General features: G+C 43.8%; 1 protein-coding gene across 3 annotated transcripts in view; it reads right to left on the reverse strand.

Moving 5' to 3' along the window:
• COL5A3 (collagen type V alpha 3 chain) overlaps positions 1-23,553 on the reverse strand; it is an 899,023-nt gene that overhangs the window by 121,693 nt on the left and 753,777 nt on the right. For all 3 annotated transcript variants that reach the window (XM_069604041.1, XM_069604040.1, XM_069604039.1), the window contains 4 exons: positions 20,020-20,073; positions 19,371-19,478; positions 14,634-14,687; positions 11,529-11,582 (listed from right to left, as the gene is read on the reverse strand). In XM_069604041.1, coding sequence (XP_069460142.1) covers positions 11,529-11,582; positions 14,634-14,687; positions 19,371-19,478; positions 20,020-20,073 — 270 coding nt within the window. The remainder of the gene's footprint in view (positions 1-11,528; positions 11,583-14,633; positions 14,688-19,370; positions 19,479-20,019; positions 20,074-23,553) is intronic.

Below are 23,553 nucleotides of genomic sequence, written 5' to 3' on the forward strand. Positions count from 1 at the left end.
ACCTTATGCAGTTGAAATTCAGGTTAAAGAGGAAGTCACCATCCCAGAAAGGACCCGACAATTCTCCCTGGAAGTGAAAGTTAAAAGGGGACAAGAGTTGAAAAACCCTGATGCTTACATACATCTAAATGCTTCTCTCCAACAGCAAGGGTTGGGGGTAAACCCGACTCCATTAGTCAACATAGAACATGACCCCATTCTAATAGAGGTGGATAACAGCGACTTAAAGAGTATTACTCTAGCCGCAGGCACCATTATTGGAATGGCGGTTGATGACCGACATTTCTCCATTGATCTTGTAAATGAACTGTTAGGACCCATCCCCAAGGACTGTTTTGACAGTGACAGTGATGACAACGCAACACCAGACAGGATTTTTACCCGGCATGGGGGGAACTTCCTGGTGTACACTTCCTGCCCCTATGGTAAGGAAGATGTGACCTGTGACTTCAGGAGGGATGAGGTGATTTTCCAAGTCCATGAGGGCTGCCTTTCCCACCTGAAGCCTCCGGTCCAAATCAGCACTCTGACCAGGGACTTCTCCACCCAGCTGGAGGAGGCCGCGGAGATAGCCAAACCAGAAGTCTTTCCAGGCTTCAGGCAGATGGTGGAAGAGAGAGTCAACCTAGCTGATGCCTGTGTGACTCTGGAACAAAAGCAAAAGTTGAAACAAGTTTTCTTGGATTTCCAAGATCTCTTTGCGGTAGACTCATATGACTGTGGTCGCACCGACATCCACACCACAACAATCCCCACGGACCCTGGCATGACTCCAGTGTTTGTGAAGCAATATCGCTTGCCTCTCGCATCAATGGAGTCCCTTACTGAAATAATTAAGAACCTTGAGTCCCGGGGAATAATCCGTCCAGTCCACAGCACCTTCAATAATCCGGTGCTGGGAATATTGAAGCCAAACGGCCAGTGGAGACTCTGCGCTGACCTCAGGGAGCTCAACAAACGGGTCCACACTTCCCGATGGCCTCTTCCCTACATTGACCAAGGGCTGGCCCAGATTCAGGGGTCACAGGTATTCACTGCAATAGACCTGACCAATGGATACTGGACCGTGCCTGTCAGTAGGGAGGACCAATACAAGCTGGCTTTTACCTTTGGGGGCCAGCAGTACACATGGACCCGGACTCCCTTCGGATACCTCAACTCCGGCAATGAATTCAACATTTTCCTACACAAGGCCATGCCTGACTTGGGTGCAAGGGGTAACCTGGCTTATGTAGATGATGTCCTCATCAAAAGTTCATCTGTGGAGGAACACATAGCGGAGATCCGTTATGTTCTGACGCAGTTGAGGGCCGCCGGAGCAAAACTTTCCTTTCAGAAAGCACAGTGGTGTAGAACCCGTGTTAATTTCTTGGGGCATGAGATTACTCCTCAGGGTCTCTGTCCCCAGGAAAAGAAAGTGGAAGCACTTCAGAAACTGAAAGACCCCACAACTCTGCGGGAACTAAGGAGCCTCCTTGGACTGACTAATTACAGCAGAAAGTTCATTGAGGGCTACGCAGAGATCACCAGACCCCTGATTCATCTCCTGAAGGGGGGGGTCAAGTGGGAATGGGGTCTAGAACAAGCCGAGGCAGTAAAACAACTCAAAAGAAGCCTCTCACAAGCGCCTTGCCTAGCTTACCCTGTCAGAAACAAGGAGTTCTTCCTGGAGACGGGGTTCTCTAATACGTGCTTGACGGCAGTATTATATCAAAAGCATGACAAGGTCAATAAAGTAATCTCCTATGCGAGCAAAACTTTATCCTCTGTGGAGGAAAAATTCAACGATTGTGAGAAGGCACTCCTGGCAACGGTGTGGGCATTGAAGAATTACCGCCCGTTTATCCAGGGGGAACACATCATAGTGGAGACTCCACACCAGCCTCTGCAATATCTCCAAAGTGACAGAATCCGGGCCGGAAATGTGAGTAATTCCCGAATTACTTCCTGGATTCTGTCAATGCAAGGCTTTCCTGTGGAGGTCAGATATGGCCAAAACAAGAAGAGTCCCCTCGCGCAAGGTCTGGCTGACTTGCATGATTGTGCCAGAGAAAACTGTCTCGAGGACGAAAGTCTAAAAATAAAGGACAACATGGAGGCATACCTTAATTCCCCCCACAAAGTCTTTGAAGAAGACAAGTGTGAGGGAATGCCCACTGTGTATGTGGATGGATGCTCTTACCATGTCGACAACAACGGGGAGAAAGAACTGGTGGCCGGCGTAGGGAATGCATGGGTGAATGAGTCCCCAGAACCCTCCGCTGGATACAAAATTGGTCCCCGAAGTAGTCAGGTGGCAGAATTGATGGCTGTGCATCAGGCCATCCTCACTGCTGTCCAGCATCAACTCCACGAACTGGTCAAAATCACAGATTCGGATTATGTACGGAACGGGTTCGTGGAGCACCTGGTTAATTGGAAGACCAGAGGCATGGTATGTGCTAACAACAAACCCTTGAAACATGGGAAGTTGATCCAAAACATTGATGATCTGGTCACCTCGAATGGGATGACCATCTATTGGAAGAAGATCAAGGGTCATTCCAAAGTAGAGGGACCAGACAAAACTGGAAATGACTTAGCTGATCAGCTGGCCAAAACCGGGGCCATCCAAGGGGATCTAATTGAGATTGAGTCCCTGTTGGGGGAAATCCAGGTCACTGCCATCACTAGGTCCCAGACAAATGCTCACAACGACCTCTCAATTGCACAATGGAGTAAGGAGACCCCTGATGCTGATTTGATTACTGCTCAGAAGGGGGATCCAATAATTGGTAAATTTTACCAGCACCTTGAGGACCCTGAGAACTTTCCCCTGACGGATACCGATTACATTGGGAAAGAGGACCTAAGAGTGTTGATGAAATGTCCCAAAATGTTCCGGATCCAAGACGGTTTGTTGGTAAGGAAATCCAAAGCTGGCCACGATCAGTGGGTGGTTCCTACCTCATTCCGAAGCCTGATGTTAAGTCACGCCCATGATGCGGCCACTGCCGGTCATAGGGGGTTTCACACAACATTGGAAATCTTAAGAGAGGTTGCATACTGGCCACACATGGGGCAGGACCTCGACCAGTACCTGAAGGGTTGCCTTGTGTGTGCACAATTTCAGCCATCATCCCTCACACACCGGGCGCCTTTACAAAAGAGGGGAATGACACTGCCATGGTCAGATTTACAAATCGACTTTGTAGGCCCTGTGATTCGCTCGACTAGGGGGAATAAGTACATGTTGACTGTGACATGCTTGTTTACCAAGTGGGTGGAATGTCTCCCAGCCCCAAATTGCAAGGCAGAAACTGCAGCTGCCTTGATGATTAACCACATCTTTTCCCGTTTTGGTCTACCTCAAAGGATTGAGTCAGACAGAGGTAGCCACTTCACCAGTGAAGTAATGACAAAGATGTGGGAGATACTGGGGGTCAAGAGAAAGCTGCATATTGCTTATAGACCAGCTTCTTCTGGGGCAGTAGAGAGATATAACCGGACAATTGTGAGCATATTAAAGAAGTTTGTGGCAGATTCTGGGCCAAGTTGGGATATCCGATTACCTCTGGTCCTAATGGCTATCAGATCTACCCCTTCATCTGCAACCAAAATGTCACCATTTGAGTTCATGACTGGGCGCAAGATGGTGCTTCCTCAGCATTTGCTCTACAGGACCCAAGAGCAGACGCTGATAAATGCCTCCACTACTCATGAGTATGTAGAGAATTTAAGGAAACACCTCCAACATGCTTTTGCTTATGCTCAGCGGAATCTAGAAAGATCAGCTGATAGCATGAAGACCCACTATGACCTGAAAACTTCCAGGAAGGAATATCAGGTGGGGGACCGGGTCTATCTATACAACTTCCAAAGGAACCAGGCCAAGCAGCGCAAATTTTTGCCTACATGGAAGGGACCCTTTGAGATCGTCGATAAGATCTCCCCTGTGGCCTACAAGATCCGCATCCCCAAAGGTGGTTCGGCAGAGGGGGAAGACAAGTGGGTCCACATAAACCAGTTGAAATGTTGCCATCCCAGGCACACTCTGCAACAACTGGAGGAATCCTCTGGAATCCTAGCGGGTACTGTATCAGATTAATTCAGTTCCAACCATAAAACATACCACATCTAGTCTCTAAAATATTGTGATTTGCATGAAACTGTCTCTTAGTTATACTGTTTTTTTTTTTTTCAAAATAAGAATGTAATGTTTCGTGATGATGAAGTGCATATGCTGCCCCACTATCTCAACGGTGGTGGAAAAACGTCTATGAATAGGTATTGCCGCTCTTCCTTTGTCGTCCTAGGAGAAAGAAAACCTTGAGAAGGGCCAAGGAGGACGATCCGGAGACCGGGAGCTGAGACGCAACGGGCTCGGGGTACCGCCCAATCTTCCCATCAGGACGGCGAGGAGAACCGATCGATCAGTACCGGATGGAGAAGAAGATGCTGAACTGTGCCATCTATTGGAAGAAGATGAGGAAACATCCCAGATCTTGCGAGTCCCATCAGTGAAACCGAATGGCCATCGCAAGAGGGGGGCTTGTGGGATGTATTTACCCATGCATCCTAGCCCTACCTCAAAACTGTGCAGTACTGACATGAAAACATCATGATGGCCAGAGCTTCCCAGAAAATGCACAGGGAAATGCAGGAAGAATAGGCTGCCACCCATTTTTGCCGATGTTATGGGCACAGAAGGACGCTGCCTAAAACCACCATTGGACTACCCGCACAGTAGTCTGAAACCATTGGGAATGGCAATGCTGATTGCCAAATGCAACCTAGAATTGTGGGGAATTCATTTCTTAAATCCCAAAAATGGGTGCAGTACCAGTACTCACCACTATCCAAAAGCCGGCGTTTTAAAACCCACTGTGTGTTTTTCTGAAGGCAAGCAAAATGCCTATTTCAAACCTTGCAACATGTGCAAAATATTCACTGAACACCAGCAGACATTTGGCAGAATGGAGTTTTGTGTGCCTACAAAATCTGGGAAATGAAGAGCCCAAAAACAATGCTTATAACACAAATGCTATGGAGTCAGCAGCTTAAGCCTAACTGCAACTGGATTTAAAACCACCAAAATCGAAAATGTTAAATTAAATGAGTGACCTATGTTTGGTGTCACATGCCTTTGTAACTGTTGAAATGTCATAGTTTTGCACTTAGAATCAGCATTCTAGCTGCATGTGTAAAATTACAAGTTATTTTAAAAGCAACAAAAAGTTAGCTGAAGGTCTGGCTTAAGGAACTTGATTTTGCCTAGCAACGGATCCCATCAGGAGTGAAACTTGAGTCACAACTATGTTCCCAGGCCAATGTTCCTTTTGCTGCCCACACTAAGGATATGCCATCTATCTGATAATTGAATTTCCTGTGCTCTGCCAGAGAGTGAACAAAGCCCTCTCCACTCAGGCAAAGGTTTTTATTACAGACGTCGTAAAAAGTGGCTTCCTCCTGGAGAAGCTGGGAGGGGCACTGCCTGTGAGAAGCAAGCTGGCTTGGCAGAAACTGGAAAGACTGGTTTCTGTACCATGTGACCTGAAAAGACACACCCCTGCAGCAAGGATATGGTTTTATAAAAAGGGGGATAATTCATAGTGCGGACATGTGAAAATTTTATAAATGATACCATAATTCTTGTGATTTTTCTGCCCACAGTTTAAGACGTGGTAGGAACCGGTGGTATGTTCAGGGGGGTTTTAGCGGAAAAGTGGATATTACTCTAAATGTGTGCATGTTAAAAATCTGAAACTTCATCAGTTAATGTCCCTACCCCCTGCACACATGTATGTAAAGTTGGGTCCATGTCGGAAATTGAAAAAGCAGTTAAAAAGTCAATTATGTACACTCTTTGAATGCAAGCTCCGAGAATGAGCAGATTTGGACATAGACATGGCTAAATTCAGCCACACCATGTATATGTAATTTCAAACAACTGTGTAACTCTGAAGTATGGATTTTGATCATATATATATTTGGGTGCACAGATGATAAGGGAGGATGTTTCAAGAGATCATAAAATGACATCAATCTGACTCACAGTTCAGTTTGCCAATCAAGCGGAGGAATGGAAGCCTGACCAATGACGAATGAGAGGGGCAAGTCTAGTGATGCAACACACACACCCATTCTCAAGAAACAGATAAAAGCAGAGAGTCAGGACACATAGAGACATTCAATTTCATCTGCCGCTGGAAGCCCTGCCGGAAAAATCCATACTTACCTCCATCAAACTCCAGAAAGCCAAACTAGAGACTTCAATCTATCCAGAGCAGAGACCAGACCAGAGAGAAAGCAGTGCTGTGCCTAGCAGAGACCAGACCAGAGAGAAAGCAGTGCTGTGCCTCGCAGAGACCAGCAGAGAGAGCTGACCCAGATCACTGTGAAGTGCAGAGGCCAGACCAGACCAGACCCGAGCCCAGTTTAAAACCCTGACCAGATCCATGGCGAGGCCCATTTCACTCAAGAATATAGTGTGAGTACCTAGAAAACTGTGCAGAACCAATCTCTTAGTTAAAATAATATAATTCAATCTATTTAATCTAAGTAGAACTGTCTCCTAACTGTCACCTGTCACTTGTAAAGCTGTCACCTGTGATTTGCTAGTTGCAAGCTGCACTTGTCTTTTTGAACTTTAAAATTTCAAATCTGAAAAACGACCTTCACAAAATTGCTCATATCTCCGCAACCGTTTGTGCTAGAGACTTGCAATAACTTTTATTTGAAAGCTTAGAATCTTAGCTTTGAATCGCACCTAGAACCGCATTCCTACCCCTTATAGTTTTACCGCAATCGCGGAACACGCATCCGCGAATTTTGCCGCGATTTGCAAATTTCTTCACATGTAAAAACTGCTGCTGCTGCCTGATTTCATTTGCCAGAAATTCGTTTAACCTGCTAACTATCCCTGCATCATTGCTAGTGTGAGCCTGGACTAATATTAACTAGATACCACTCATCCTGAACCTCTAAAAGGGAATTAAGAGCGTTTCCAGCATATTTCTCATTCATTGCTAGCACCTATCAAAGCATTTGCCTGTGTTTTCAAACTTCTGTTTAAGCTTGCTGGATTGAACTGAATTACAGTTGATTGCATTTCTGAGAACTGTGTGTTTTCCTTCCATTTCCTTGCCTTGCATCAAGGGGGGGAGGGGAGTAGCCAGAGAAAAGTGATTACATTGTTTGGTTGAAATCATATTGCGTATTTTCTGTACTGCATTCATTGAATATTGCATCCACCTGAGCCTACATAAAGCATCCTCTACCACATTATACTTTTGTTCCTATTTACCAGTGTGCTACCTTATCCATTTCATGTCAACTCATTAGTGATTAAAGAAGTGTGCTAGTGCCAGATTTTCCGTTGTTAATATTTACCATATCAGATTAAGTGTGATATTCAATTATTAATTTATTAAAAAGTGTGATATATATTTTAATTTATCAAATAAACCTTTTAAACTTGCAAAACAGAATTACTTCTTGGCTCAGTGGGGTCAGGGGGATTCCAAGAGAGGGGTGTTATACAAGGGTAGTCATCCAGAACGCATGAACTGGACCTAAAGATATATCAATAAGGGTTTTCATTCAGTATTCTAGACTAGGCGTTAACTTGGCTGTAGTGCTGAATTGAATCCTCTTACACTATCATCAGGTTAAATAGTGGGCCATGTATTAGTGAACGCTATAAGCAGAAATATCTGTTAAGATAGCTCAGCGTGTTAAATCTGCTTCTGAAATCTTGAGTGGTCTGCAGGCCCCAGGTTTGAATCTTAGCAAGGTCTACTCAACCTTTCATTCTTCTCAGGTCGACAACTTAATATTAATTTCGGTTGCTGGGTAACATCACTTTTTATATGAGTGTTTTGTGTAAATTGCTTTGTAGAAAACACCACATAATTATGTTTAGTTATTAAATGCCTAAGTGATACCATCAATAAATCCAAGCATAGGCTCAGAATAATGTCATAGTTTTAAATTAGTTTTGCTTTATAATGTGTTGCTTTTCTTCCTTGAGATATGTGTGGATCTTATGTTATATTGCCATGTCTGAAACTGAATGAGACTGGGTTATTATGAATGCAATGGAACAAATGTATATATAAAAATACACACACACATATATACATATTGCAAACTTTGTTAATGTTGTGCAAACTTGTTAATTCCAACTTTGCCTCTCCTGATGTTTTGGACTTCATTTCCTATCAGCTTCATACAGCATAGTCAATTCTGGGGGATCATGTGATAATGGGCCAAAACATCTGATTAGCCACAGACTGCAGAGCCCAGATGGTAAAGATGCCGTGCATACGTGGAACAAAAAAGCATTTGCATAGGACGGCAGCTACTGGGCATGAGGTTGCATATTCCATGCAATGACATACCATTTGTATGATTCATTCATTGTCATTTCCTGTTGCAATGTAGATTGCACATCACTCATGGTAAAAGTAGCATGCATGTATGGAACTACAGGGCGTTAATGGATCATGTTCGGTGAGCTTGGCACATGTTAGAATCAACTGCATGCAAGACTGCACATTTGGTACCTTATACCATGCTTAAAACGCATCGAATGGCATTACTGTGGAATTTGAATCTGCACCTCACATATGATGGCATCACTTATACGTTGTGACCGTACCAGGTGTATGAGGCATTAACTGTTATTGGGTGGCATTACTGGCCACTTAAGGATGCACGTTGCGTATGATATAAGAAACTTGATATATAACAATGTCACCAATATATTTTGACTGTTCAAAGACTTTAAGGTTAAAACAGACGTAAAATGGCAGTTGCCTCAGGGAGACTACATTTGGCATATTGTATTCTGGAAGCACCTGACATGTGTAGATATAAATGGTATAAGGTTGCAGTAAATGGCCATATGAGACTGTAGTGGCATATGCATGGCAGTGCCCCTGGCCTATGTTCCTTGTATGTACTTGCTCTCACCTTGTCATAACATGATCTGCTCCGTCACATGTCAAGGGAGCACCCTTGTTAAAATAAGGTTTAAAAAAAGTTGTTTGTCTGTTTTAGTACGGGTTTGTTTTTTTCTGAAATATAAGCTTATGTACCTTTTTTACAGCCACCCGTCACTTCAAGTGTCAATATCGAAATTAAATGTCATGTGCTGTTATTTCATATGGGTAAAGGGCATATGACATCCCTTCCTGTGATGTCGTCAGGTGCGAGATGTCACTTGTGTTACTCCTGGCATTTTGGTGAATTAACACCCCTGATTATGGCACCTTACATACACTATAAAATGGCATTTTAACATTCTTATTACCATTCTTATCACATGTTCATACAGTTATTAGTAACCGTTGCAGCAAGTTCGATATGCCCTAGCCAATTAGGATAAAGGAATTACACACACTATTAGATGGCATTGCCTTGAATTTCTGCCTCCCTCTAGCAAGCCTCACTGAAACTTCTTGTTTCTCACCATCCCCACTCGCCACACATTCCCCGCGCTGGGCCTGTCCCATGGACTGCTGTCTCTGCCCCTGCTGCTGTTCTGTTGTGTTTAAGCAGGTGAGCAGTTTAGTCTGCCCTCTTGCCCCTCCACTGAGCGATCTCTCCCCTTCCATTGGCACTGGTGACGTAGATGCACTCAGCCACCTCTCTGCAGATTTCATCTCTGTGCATCAGTTGCAACAGCCACACAGCACTGTTAGGAAGCCACTGCCTCTATAACCATGCTCTTTTGATCGTATAGCCAAGCACCGTCATGCTTAATTGACACTTTTTATTCATAATTCCATGCAAACATTGGAAAAAAAAGAAGGTGCCGTTTTTTGAGTATCTACCATAAAAGATGTCAAATTATATGACGGACCTAATCCTCATCTGTACCCTATTCTGAATACTATATGTATAAAGAATATATGAAAACATCTGGAGCCAATCGGGACCACATGTCGTTGGATAATCAAACATGCCAGGTATGGAAGTGGAACAATATCGGATTTCTGTCCTTCTACTTTGTTTACTGGCACTCTGCCATCCAGAAATGTGGTTATCAGGTCTCCAAACTTTGTTATTTGGTGGAAACAATACTGTTGTCAGCAGTGGCATCCGGCAATTAATAGAGCCTTCTGGTTAATGGAGTGCGTAGTAATAATACTTCTACTGTACACTCGATTATAGAACTCAGGATAAAGCTGAGAACACCTCAAAATGAGAACAGCTATAATTGGGCCAAAGACACCCATTCCACGGGCTGGAATTGGTGGTAACGGTGCGGGGCCCGAGTTAATAGGCCCAACCATTAAAAGGTTAGCACCCTGGGTTTGTAATCCAGAAAGCCGGGGTGCTGATAGTAATGTTTTTTTTAATTAATGAATGGGACACGTTGGCACGTCTCGTTCATTCATACAAAATAGTTACGCAAGATGGCCACCACTGCGCTGGGAGCAGAGCCCGGCTTCCATTTACTTGGCCGCTAGGGTTTATGGTCATTCCATCGAAAATTTTCCATCGAGGGTGTTTTGCAGCGAATTTTATTCTAATGAAAAAATGTGCATTAAATGCATTTGTTTTTCTTTTTTGGGGGGGGTGTGGGGTCCCCCGCCCAACCCCCTGTTTTGAACCCTTAAAAACTCACCCCAAACAAAATTAACCCTTTAACCCACAAAAATATGCATTTTATCAATGGAAAAGAATTTGATACAAAAGCCCTCGATGGAACATTTTCCGATGCAAAGACTGCATACCGGCCGCAAACAGGAAGATGAAGCGTCAGCAGCGAAGGCGTCGGGGGTGCCACCCCCACTGAAGGAATCAGGAAAGTGGGGGTGGGAGGGACAGGAAAACGAAGGGAAAGGGAATGGAGGCTGGGGTGTAGAGGTGGCAGTGAAGCAGCTGCCGGCTGCTCTGAACGCAGGCTTGGATCATGGGATACATCCTGCAATCCGAGCAACCTGATTGGTTGCTCCACCCACCCTGGGTGCTAAATAGTACTTGATAACCTACTTTAATTGACTTATATACTGTGCAAACTTCTCCATGAGATGGTTTTGGTGGTTTGGTATGTATTTTATAGGGAATTAACTGGGAATGCGTCTGGTAGAGACTAGATATTGCAAATGTTAGTGCTCCGTACTAGTAACTGTTCTCGAGGAGCAATACGTTATTTCTTGCTATGTACCGTGTACCTTGTAATCTCATTAAATGAAAGCCAAAACATGACATTCAAAAGTATTTCCTGTGTGTCTTAGGCTGTCAGATTTCATGTGTGGCTTCATGGAAGGTAGTCACAGTGTATCGAATGCAGAGAAAATTAACAATCTGATATTCCATGGGGTAAACTCAATAGTTTCCGTATTGTTACTGCATTGTGTGTTTGCTTGCTCACAACAAACGGTGCATGCAACAGACACATCTTAACAAAGCTCCTGGCACATGTACACACTTCCGACATCATGTAAGCAATAGTGTGTGCTTATGCCTACACCATTATGCATGGCACCCAGATTCGGAATGGGGTGCTTCTGAGCAATAACCTCTGCTTTACGTACCTTGTCACCCTTGAAACCAGGATCTCCTTTCATACCGGGTAAACCCGCAGGGCCCTTAGGGACAGAAACGAAATCGCATTGTTAGTTCAGCATGATTGGTGGATAGTTTAGTGGCAATTCAGACCATTCTTTCTAGGTTAAATCGTAAGATGTTTATGAAACAACGATGAAGGAAGAAGTGTGCCCCTTCCTTTCATCCTTATTGCAGTTTCTATTAAGTCATGGGCAGGGTCACGGAAGAGTATACTGCGACCATTCCCATAGTGTGCTGTATCTGGGTTTGCAATTGCACAGACAGGGAGAAATGGCCTATGAGGAGGGACACACAGCGTGTAGGCGTTGTTCGGTTTTTCTCCACCCATTGACTGCCCATATCCATGCTAATCCCTATGGTCATTCCCACCCGGTTCCTGCCACTTCCTGCCCCAAAAAACTCCTCCTGGGAACTCTTTGAGGTTTCTTTAATCAAGTCTTGCCACAGAAGTGTGCACTCCAGTGTTTTTATAAAGCAGTCCTCTGAGAGTTAATGTCTGCCACTGGTGTACTAAAAATATCTTAACCAGGTTTGCCTTCAGCTACTTGATTTATAAGCACTATACGTGTCCTTCACTGCAGTCATCGGTTTTGGCTTGGGAATAAGTAAGCATTTGCCAGGCACTGCTAGTACTTTCACTATTTTGCAACTGCTACCATCAATGGCATTTAATACCACTGTGGCTGTGCCTGGCCTTTTCCATGCCTACAGGAAAGCACAAACTGTTGGCATTCCCACTGCTTGTTGGAGTATGCCCTGAAGGTATTAGTTGAGAATTCATTCAGTACTGTGATTATACGAATTGGTTTTCTCGTGAATTTGAAATCTCTCTACTCTTGAATTTGAAATCTCTCTACTCTTGAATTTGAAATCTCTCTATTTATGATTATTATAAAACGTACTTTCCTCTTCAGACATACAATTAAATAGGAAGATTCAAAGCTTCTCATCACTCATGAGACTGCAATCAGAGAGGAGTAGAAGGGATATTTTCTACTAGCTAAAATAATGCCATTAGCCACATTGACATAAAATGCAGAGATGTTTGGTTAAAATCTTCAACTGCTAACTATGTACCACCCTAGCACACGTGATCTGAAATTAACATTTATCATATTAACATTTTTGGAGAGTCTGTTAGAATGTTGGTACGAGGGGAGGTAGTGGCAGGGCACATCGACCACTGTAAGGGAAGGTTACAAAATAGGGTGTGAACCAAATGGGAGGCTTTCATTCACAGCCCGGGCGTTGTGGGTCTACATCCCTGATACTGTGGTGGCATTATAGGGGCATGTTCTAGAGCGGTAGGACCTTGGGTCATAGGTATGCCTAGAGTTGGTACATCCTCAGTGAGTGTTCAAGTCTTTGTTCTTGTTGACTACCTTTGAGATTGGTTAAGCCTCTGTATCGTTGGTGCTGAGGGGGTTAATGTTTAGAGTTCAGGTAGCAGTCAAGTCTTGTCCAGTCGTATACCCAGGGTTTTTGGAATATAATTGTTTTAAGGTTTTTTTCTGAACTATTGGGGTGTTCTATTTTATATGTACTTGAGGATCTTCAAATGACATTACTTGGGGCAACTCACAATACACGCGCTGCATATACTCTATAGAGTGAACACAGCACTCAATTAGCAACAACAATCTCAATAGCCACACTAGATGTGTTCAATCTAGAACATACAACTTTCAGACAGTAGGGATGAGAGATGTGGCATAGAACCTGCAGTGCGACTTGTTGTCTCCCATTATCCTATCAGAACACTAGCAGTAAGAGCAGGAAGAGTCTTGGATGGTTTCAGGAGAGTGAGGACCCACATCCCTTTCCCTGCCAGGCTTCTCGTCCCACTGCCATACTCAACACGGCTGCAGAGGTGTACAGGGCAGGCGGAGAGCCGGGATAACACATATGTCTACGGTTGCATACACATCCCCTTACCCACCTGACTGGTCCTCCTGTCTAAGGTACATGTCCAGAGATGTGTGGGAGGGAGCACAGGGAGTGCTGGTCGCCAATATATCCTGTCTGTAACCTGTGTAATCATGTAAGCCTTGCATTTCCTTGTCATTGCGCCCTTTTACTTACGAGTCTGGTGCGCTTAACAAATGAATAAACAAACAAACAAACAAACAAACAAATGCTAGACATTCCCAGTCCCAAGATGTGAAAGGTAGTAGGTCTGAGCAGGGTTGGGCAGGAATGCCACAAACCTCTCCCTAAGCTGGGTATGCTCCGGCCTAAAGTTTGCACATGGAGGCACAGGCGTCATGATGGTATCTTGGCATTTTGAAAATCAACAAAGCAACTGGATCAAAGCAAAAGTGTGCACAGAGGAAAACATTCTCTTTACTCTCAAAATACAATATGAAAAGATATCTTCATTCAATCTATTACAATACATCAATATATGAAAAATGTATGAAAAAATGTCATCAATCACATATCAATAGAAACGACCATGCATACTCCATACACTCAATCACACGCTCCCCGTATTTACAACAATTAATATGATTGGAAAACCCTAACATTGACCGTAGGTACTCCCCGTTAGGCCTTGCTTCTAATAGAGCCTGTTGTGTGCATAAATGTCTGTGCATTTTGCCAAGGAGGTGCCTGAGAGATTCTGCTTAAATCTATAGCAGCTGGCTACTACTGGCCTGGCCACCATTGCCACAGCACATTAATTAACTTTGGGATGGTAGACGGGCTCCACGACTCTTAACTATGCTAATTGGACATAATGGAATTTGGCTTTACTGTTCTAACAAACGCTCTGGAATCTGAACGCACTGTGCTAATTGGGTATACTTGAATATGGCCTTACTTGGCATAATGGAACCTGACACTGCTTTGATCATTAGGTATAATGGAACCTGATGCTTCTTTGCTAACCGGGTATACACATGTGACAACGTCCCACTGAATCGGAAAGCGGTCGATTGGCTTTGAAGAAGTTATATATACGGATTAGCATTACCTTCCATGAGTGTCCACTCACTAAGAGGTCAATGCAAATGCCACTTTTCTGTCTAAAGTACGCATTCCAAAATCACACATTCAGTAGAACTCACCATAGGGCCTGGAGGGCCTGTTTGGCCTGGTGGGCCGACAAGTCCTTGGTCACCCTACAGGAAAATATAAATTCAAAATTAATGCTGCCCTTCCACCTGCATACATATACATTTTTATTGCGCTAATGCTCAAACACTTCGCACTTTACATCATGTATTAAAACAACCTGTAAAAACATGACTTTTCAACAAGTACGAATAATCAACATAGTCTGTAACAAAGCAACTCATCCTGCACTTGCACATTTCCTGTTAACGTGGCTTTTGAAATTATGCTAATAATCAAATCCATTCTGTAACTGTAATTAACGCCTTGATACCCCCGGGTGTGGGCGTTATACAAATGTGATCAGTAAAATAAATAAATATCACTCTAGAAGAACATACAGCTGTCATTGACATGAGATAAGAGGAAAGCATTGTATTACAAAGAGCCACACCTGTAAGGCGAGGCTTAGCAGTGGACAGAAGAGAAGAAGCAGTAGCACATCAGGAGGAGGCGGCTGCCAAGTGGAATCGGTGTGCTGCGGTGGTTTGCTATACCACCCTCTTCTTCACTTTGCACAATGTTGTCTAGCAGTGTAAATTCCAAAGCTGGGGGAAAAGAGTACCTAAAGTTAGCATCACCAGGAGGAAGCAGCCAGGTGAATGCTTCCCTGAATGGGACTGGCAGTCAGCTTCTGGGCTGTTATTTTGTCCACATTACCGTTGGCAAGTTTGTAAGCTCTCTGCTATAAGCTGCCTTTTCGAGGGGAGTGAATCCTACCCAGTGCAGTTCTGTAAATGGCATGCAACTCCTTTTTGATGTCTTTCAACCTGCATGCGAAATACCTCTAGGGTAAGATTTAGAACAGTTTTTAGAAAGGTATTTACAGTAGCTTCCCCTGGCTTGGTGGGTGCATGCACAGAACCTGCAGTACACTGATGCAGGTAAGGCACTGCCACCTTGCCTTCATCCTATCGGCTGAGACTGGGCATGTGGTTGAGTCCCATGACCATAACATTGAGCTCACTGATTTAGAGAGAAGCACGTGGGGTGCTTGCCACACAAGTCGTTTTTTTGTTATGGCAATGAGATAAGAATGGTGCCTGTTACCATTTTTTTAGGTTTGTATCTGATATATTATTGTGCTATACCATTTGCTATTATGTGTTTCTATGATTATCCCAGGTACCTAGTAGAAGGACCACAGAAAGAAGCAGAGAGCCAATAATGCGTCTGTTAGTAAGTTATACTATGAGAACAATTGCTTTACTAAAGTGTCCGTATGCTGCATCACGTGCTGCAGATATTTCGGATGGATTATCTCTGGCATGCTTACTTTTATTTTGTCTTAACTGCGACTTGGGGCCTCATTCCGAGTATGGAGGTGGTCATGGCGCTATTTGCGCCATGACTACCTCCCATACCGGTACCGAGTCCGACCTGGTTCAATGGGGACTTACCGGTCCATTCCGACCCTGGAGGGACCGGTAATTCCCCTTTGAAAAATCCATTCCCCATTTCCATTTGAGCCCATATAGGGCTCAAATGGGAATGGAGAAGTAGCTAATAACGGTACTGTAATTTGCGGTACCGTTATTAGCTCCGAAGTCCCTTAACGGGTCCCGTCCATAACGCCTGGTCAGACCAGGCATTAAGGGAGGGACCCGCTAAGGGACCTCGGAATAGGGCGCAAAGTGATTACCGGCACCGGTGTCCTTACCGGTAGTCCCTTTGCGCCCACCTCGGAATGAGGCCCACGGTTGTGTAATGTCCCCTTTTCTTGTTTCAATCAATAACTTCCTGAAGGTTATTCTTTGGTGCTTGTGGACACTCCTTTTGTTCTTTTTACTATCTCCAGGGACAATTTTAGAAACACAGGCTCTACTACAGCTGACTGTAATTGTCTACGGTTTCCATATTTTGAAAATGTGTTTGATAAAATGTGAAACACATTTCTTTCGAACTATCTCAGCTTATAAATGTCCGTACTCACAATGAGGGAGATATTATGAGAGTTGTATTTCATTCATGTAACTCGTTCTCAATACCTAGGACAACCCAAGTTGCACAACATATAGTAGTTTAACGTTAATAAAATGAGCACTCTGTTTCTTCAAGAAGGCCTTGTTCCAGTGGAAGTAGAACAGATACCTACTTTCTTTTTGAAATGTATTCAGAGTGCCTCACTCTTTTCATTGTCTATTCCACGGTCACATAAACTTCCAAAAAGAATACTATGGCACGTCTTAATCATAATAAAAGCCAATCAAAAATAAACTTCCATAAAATATGATTGGATGATTATTTCTAAAACCTCTTGGTCTTTCGACAGTAAAGAAACTCTCTCATTGCTAAAGCAAAGAATACCTTTTATGCTAGTTAACTGTATCAGCCATCTATCCAGAAGCAGAAAACAAGGGGACCAGCACAAAAGAGTCCCAAGATATGGAGGCTCCCAGTGAAATCTCCAGAGTTCCTTGTTGGCCAGACCACTCATTCCAGGTAGTGAAGCAGTGTGCTAACCAACTACTCCTCTGCTGGCTGCCAATTCATTTAAGAAGAGATATATCAATACATTGTTTATTGTTGAAGTAGTTATGATTCACCTATAACTCTCTTCTGTAGTCCTGCCTCTGTTTTTATTATTTCTTCTCTAAAGTCAACCTCTTATATGGATGATGCCATCCCCGCATGCTGTTTTTAGGACTTTCTTCCAAATCTCTGTTGTTAGTTTACCACATCGCTTAAACATCCCTCGTCCAAGGAAATCTTTCTGGTTTAAAAAAGAGGATTGATTTTCCTACTTATAAATAATATACTCAGGGTGAACTTTATTGAGCACAGTGCGATCCAATCATTAATCTGTCCCATCTAGGAAAGATTTTGGAAACAACAATCTCCCTTTTTCTCTAACCTCACATAGATCAGCTGTACCCTATCAGGATGGGTTTTGGACTCATGACAGTACCAAGACAGTCATTTTCCTTGTGATTGAGAATATATTCCAGGAGGCCCGTGGTAGCAGTGCCTTCTTGCTCATTCTAGTTTATCTCTCAGTGGCATTTCATACAGTTGATAATGAGGTACTTCTGGCAATAGGTTTTGCCCATGCTGGCAAAGGGGACAGAGTACCCAAGTGGATTAGATGTTTCCTCTCTGGAAAATCCCAATTCCTCTAGAAGGAGAACTGAAGACCCTCTCTCTTCTGGTACTGTGTGGTGTGTCTGGAACCACTCTGAGATCTGGTGTACGCTATCACTATTCATCTATGTGCCGATGAAGGCCAGCGTTTTCCTATGATGTATACTATTGGTGGCATTGCTGCCTTGGAAATATCTTGCTCTTACTGCATCTGAAAGCTAGTTTAGAGTTCAGTCCATACAAGACTGAGATGCTTTTTTCCCCTTCTGGACAGGCAGTGGTTATATTGTACAGCCATGCCTCTCCATTTTGACAGGTGGTGCAAGGTCCCCAACGTTGGGGTATGTTGCCCTTTCTCCTCAATGGTAAGCTATCCTCAAAAGATTATGTTGTTAAGAAAATCCAGTTATCAAAGTGGTTACATGCTCTTCATTGGTGTCTAAAGCCATATTGAATTGCTGAGCTTTTCATCCATTGCACCATTAGCACCCACCCCTGATGCTAATGGTGATAATACTTGTAGTCACGAGTAGTGCCCTCTGGTAACCGTCATTAAATGCTTTGCTTGTGTCTGTTAGCTCAGGTTGGTAGGCCATTACCAGCAAATACTGCAGGTATTAATTGCCTAAACCATATAGCACCTTCTGGTGTCCCTGTTCCCAAACGGAATACGAGTTTCTGCCCTTTCAGACCTTTCACAGAGTCATGTAGTCCAGGCTCTGGAGTTTTTTTTTGTCCACTGAGTGCAGTAAGGCTTCCTCGCATCTACGTTTTAGAGTTAAGCAATAGAACCTGAGTAGGGGACATTACCAGTTTGCTAATGCCCTGGGGCGTTGGGAGGGCTTTGATGATAGCCCGGGGTATTACCAGACTGTTAAGGCCTCCCCCCTCTGAGGGTTCTATTGCTATTAGAACCCTGGCACGTTGTACTGGGGTACTAATAGTTTATTTTTCTTGAGTTGAGAAATGACGGTTTAACCGTTTTCTCAACTCGAGAAAAAACTACAAGAAAAGATGACCACCATGTATCAGGGAGAAGGGAACTACAGATAGTCCCTTCTCCCTTTCCATGGCAGCCATTCGCACCCCGGGACGTGTCGGGAACACTAGTGTTCCCAGCACCAAAGAGGGACGATCCAGGAAAAGTTAAGTGGGGTGGGTGTGGTGAGGGTTGAAGATGTGGAAAAGTAGGGATGTGGTGAGGGTGGGGAAGAAGGGACAGGCGCTGCCGGGGGGTGCACTTATATGCTACCCGGCGAAGGAAAATAGCGGTCTCCCACTCTGAGAAGGCTGGGAGCGGGTTCTTTCCCGGTGTAGTAAAGACCCCATTTTGAGCCTCCTCATTGGCTGGGAGTCCGCTACACCCATCCTTGCGGGATACTAATATTTGATCATTTCTTTACCTCAGTGCTTTCTGTATCAAAGGCTGTGAGGGAGGGTACAGACTAGCAAACATGAAACCTTCAACCAAAGCACTATTCCTGAGGACATAAATGTGTGGAAATAAAATGCTAGTGCATGGCTTTGGGGTGGCCCACTGCTGTAGTTATTACATATGTCTTATATTTCATCTTTTGATGTACACTCTCTGATATTCAGTCCAGACCTACCACGGGTCCTGGAATACCGCGTAGACCCTCGTTGCCAGCCCTGCCAGGAGATCCTTGTGCGCCTGTGGGACCGGTTCTACCAGGGGTGCCCTCTGTGCCAGCTTGTCCCTGCAAGAAAGAAAGCCGATGAGCAGGTCATAAAACAATGTTCCATTGCGGTCATATTATAGTTAGAACCATTTATTGTGGATTTCTAAACCCTTTCTAACTTGAGATAAATATCATCACGTACGCTGATATTGTATTGTTTAAAATATATAATAGTAAATTGTGTACATTACAAGTGCAATACAAATGTGTTTGTATGTCCTGTGTGGAAAATATGATTGTTTTACCTTTTGGTTAACTGGACAGAGGCATCCATTTACCAGCGCGGATTTAAGGAACGTACAGGTGTATTCACATTGTTTTTACAGGTGGGGGCATTGTGCATGCAAGGGAAACTGGTTCCAGAATCGCATCCTAATTGATAATGATTGACAATATTGCGAGTGCTGTAATTCAATATTTGTAGCTTCGTTTTTTTAGATGCTGTAAAATGGGGCACATCACTAACTGTACACCAGCATAGAAAGACTGTTATGTATGCTTTACGTAGTTTTCAGTAGGATGTGTTATATTGAGATGGTCATCAAAATGCATGACTTACCTTGTTGCCTTTCTCGCCTTGCCTTCCCTCTTTTCCTGCTTGCCCAAGGGGTCCCTAGAAAAGATAAACGAAACTGATGATTTACTTGTGTACATGTTATTCATAACCTATTTGCTGAAAGAGTGCTGTGGTTTAAGGCATTTCTTGTACGGTATCAAAACTTGAAATGTTACATGTGGCAGGATGATTAATACATACAGTATGGCACCTGATGGTTGATTTGAAATACATCTGGTGCTCAGAAATGTGATGGAGTTGAGATGAGCATATAGGAATATGGATCACTTTCAAAATGTGTATTTTGCTTGCAAGTCTAGATTTAAAACAGAGACGCACTGTTCTGATATTTCTTCTACTTCTGTCGAAGCAGAAAAGTGGTGTTTCTCATTAAGAATTCCCATAACCTATAGTGTTTCACATTATGCAACACCAAAACATCTTGAACAAAACTACAGGAGGTACGTGCTGTCAGAAGTTGTTGACACTGTGCGCACCTAAGCAGCACCACCGACTACCTCAGCTTCCTCTCCCCTGTTATGGGGACCTGGGCAGTGGTATTTCAGAAAACAACTCTAATGTTCCTCTCGCTCACAGGCGAATCCTATTGGCGTTTGGGGGCTTGCAGGGTGGCAATACATGTCAATCCCCACCACCTTTCGCACTTAACCACATTCAGTACTGCCTGAAAGCCGGATCCCTTGCTTAAAGATGCCAGCCAGGGAAGACATTTGTCATCACTCTGCAGCCCATGCCAGCCCCCTTGGCACTCTGAGTCCATCAGTGTGAGAACAGAAGTCCTACACGTTGGTTCTATGGCATTGTCTCTGTAACCATTTTGCTTTTGTCCAGTTGGTTTTCCAGATTTTAGAGCTTGTCTCTGTACCCGTCAGTGGCAGCACAAATGTTTGTGTCCCTGGTGCATCCTATGCCGCTTAGAGTCTAACACTTACCCATTTTTTCCCTGTCCAAATAACCTTGTATAACCTTGCTGTCAGGTACCCACTCAGAGAGTTCATGATCACTGGTGTTGATTGTGCTATCTATCCATGTCAAAAATCCATATCAGCCCCCTGCAGATAGCCATTGTTCCCTTGAGAGAATGAATTTATTCCAGATGTGGCCATATACTGACTTGGCTGTACAAGCCATGCAATTCCAGAGGTGCAGTGGCCATAACTAAATAAAACCAAGATTCAAGGTTGAATCCACTTTCGCAGAGTTTGACAGGAACACCTCAGCACCGTTTGAATGTGGTGGCCCCCGAAATGTTTGTACGAACACTACTGTATAGTTGGATTTGGGATGCCTTCAACATCAGTGGGTGACACGGGGAGAAAATCAGAGGTGATATGAGCAAAATGGCAGACGGAAGTTGGAGGAAAATGACTGGCAGGAAACAGCCGTAAAAGGCTTGAAAGTTGAAGGACACATTCAGTGCTAGTGAGGTGATAGCTAGCGAGAGCAGGGCTGCACAAGAGGGCACACATTGCACAATATCGGAGGTACGAGGTAGAATCAGAAGGAATGCTAGGCCATGGTGGGAGGGGACAACATCAAGGAAGAACAGGAATTGTAGAGAGGTAGAGAGATCCTAAGGCGATCTTTAATTAACCTGTAGAAATGGGGACAAAAAACCATGTTTGCTCTTTCAACAACTGGAACATAATCTCCAGATGTACATACAGGTCATGGTGATACACATTGACATTTATAGAACCTACAAGAAGTTGGAAATAGTCGTATCCTACAATCCATACGTGACGAGCCGGATAGTGTTTTGTTTTGAGAAGGAACCAAAGAGACTGTGAGTGGCAGGGAGGAACACGAAATCTTGTGAACTGAGAAAGGAGAACCCTGAAATACATTGAACAGTTGACCAGAGACTCTCGTGACATTTTGTGTTTGAGGTTTTTTGTGGGGTAGGAAGAAAGGGCACGTAACATGGTCTTGTGAGAAGTGAACCTATGTTGTGAGCTCCATCTAAGACTCTCTTTTATCATTTTGTTTCTGCATATTCATTGCTGAAGAGTGAGAATAAAGGTCCTTCGTTCTATAACTTAGACTGGTGTGGTCTGTTGGTTAATGTCCATCATATGACATAAGATTCCTGAAGTGGGATCAACAGGCATAGTTAAAGTGAGGCCAGGCCATTGTAGTCCTAAAGGAACAAGGACATGTCAGGATTTAGACCTCACCTGAGTAGCAAACCTCCTTTAATAGAATCTAGATCCATTCTGGAGAGAATTACTATGGTTTCACCCTGGCCTGGGGAGTGTATGGGGAGTGTATTCGTATGTCAGCCAAACCAATGACAACAAACCACTGAGAGGATCACTGAAGCAGCAAAGTGGGAGAAAACAAGCTGGTCCCATTACTTTCCACTCATCTTGATAGGAGAGTTCCACACTACCTTAAATGTGTGTCGCCAAAAAAGAATTTGATACTCTTAAGCGATGCCATTCTGGAGAGACTTTGGAGAGGTCAAGAATATCAACATCAGCAACAACCCCTCAAACAGGTGTCATATAGAATCTGTTTCCTCTTAGAAAAAAAGCAGGAGAAAATGCAAATACCTGTGCAATCAGGCTGCCCATCTGTAGACCCTTGGACACATTCCAAGCTTAACCCAGGATGAGAGAACCTCAGTATATGTAACTCCGTCCCATTAAAGAGTATCACTGTTTGGAGAAGATCATGGTTGGATTTTGGGCTGTTTGGCAATTATTATATTATAATTAAAATTGTTCTTTTATAACACGCTTTATACCAGTGAGTGGTTTATAAGTGTGAGATCGTGATTCGAACCTGTGTTGTGCTGGTTAGAAAGAGAAAGGAAGGAGCAGGGGGATACTAGAGTCAAGAGAGGGAAAATAAACATCAGCAGGTGGCAAGAGAAGAATCTCAGGAGGAGGCAGGAGAGCGACATCGGGATATGGCTGAAGCAGAATATCAGGAAGTGGCACAAGGAGATTATCGGGAAGTAACCGCAAGATAATATGGTAGGAATACAAGAAGGTGATAGGAGGAAGATGACAGAAGGGAGAAGGCAATAAGAGGGGGCAGGAGAGAAACATCAGGAGGAGGCTCGTAAGCAGGAGGAAGCATTCAACACTAGTAAAGTGATAGCTGGAGAGAGCAAGAAAAAACAAAAAAGCATGCTTCACCCAAGGCAGAGCATATAGGAGAGACCCCCATTATTCGAAGGGGTTAAACCCACTATGGGAGAAGGAATAAGAATGCGACATGGCATTGAGGAGATTAAGGACAAGAAGAGTGGTATTGAGAAGGGCCACAGGGACTAGCGTGGGGGGGAGGCGTGAAAATGCCTACTTCAGCTCCCCTCTAGAAACTGAGACATAAACTCAGTTCACTCTCACAACAACTCCAGAAAGGAAACTCCAGTTGCTCCTACAGCTCATGGACACAGCAACATCTACAGAAGAAGGCAAGATTCAAAGGTTTGTTTTAGCTGAGGACATTTTATTTTGAAAAGGAACGCTAGAGGCTGTGATTTTCGTGGAGGCACCCGCAATC

The sequence above is a fragment of the Ambystoma mexicanum genome, chromosome 3q (genome assembly GCF_040938575.1).
Source record: "Ambystoma mexicanum isolate Mex_15411 chromosome 3q, UKY_AmexF1_1, whole genome shotgun sequence".
In the NCBI taxonomy this organism is placed as follows: domain Eukaryota; kingdom Metazoa; phylum Chordata; class Amphibia; order Caudata; family Ambystomatidae; genus Ambystoma; species Ambystoma mexicanum.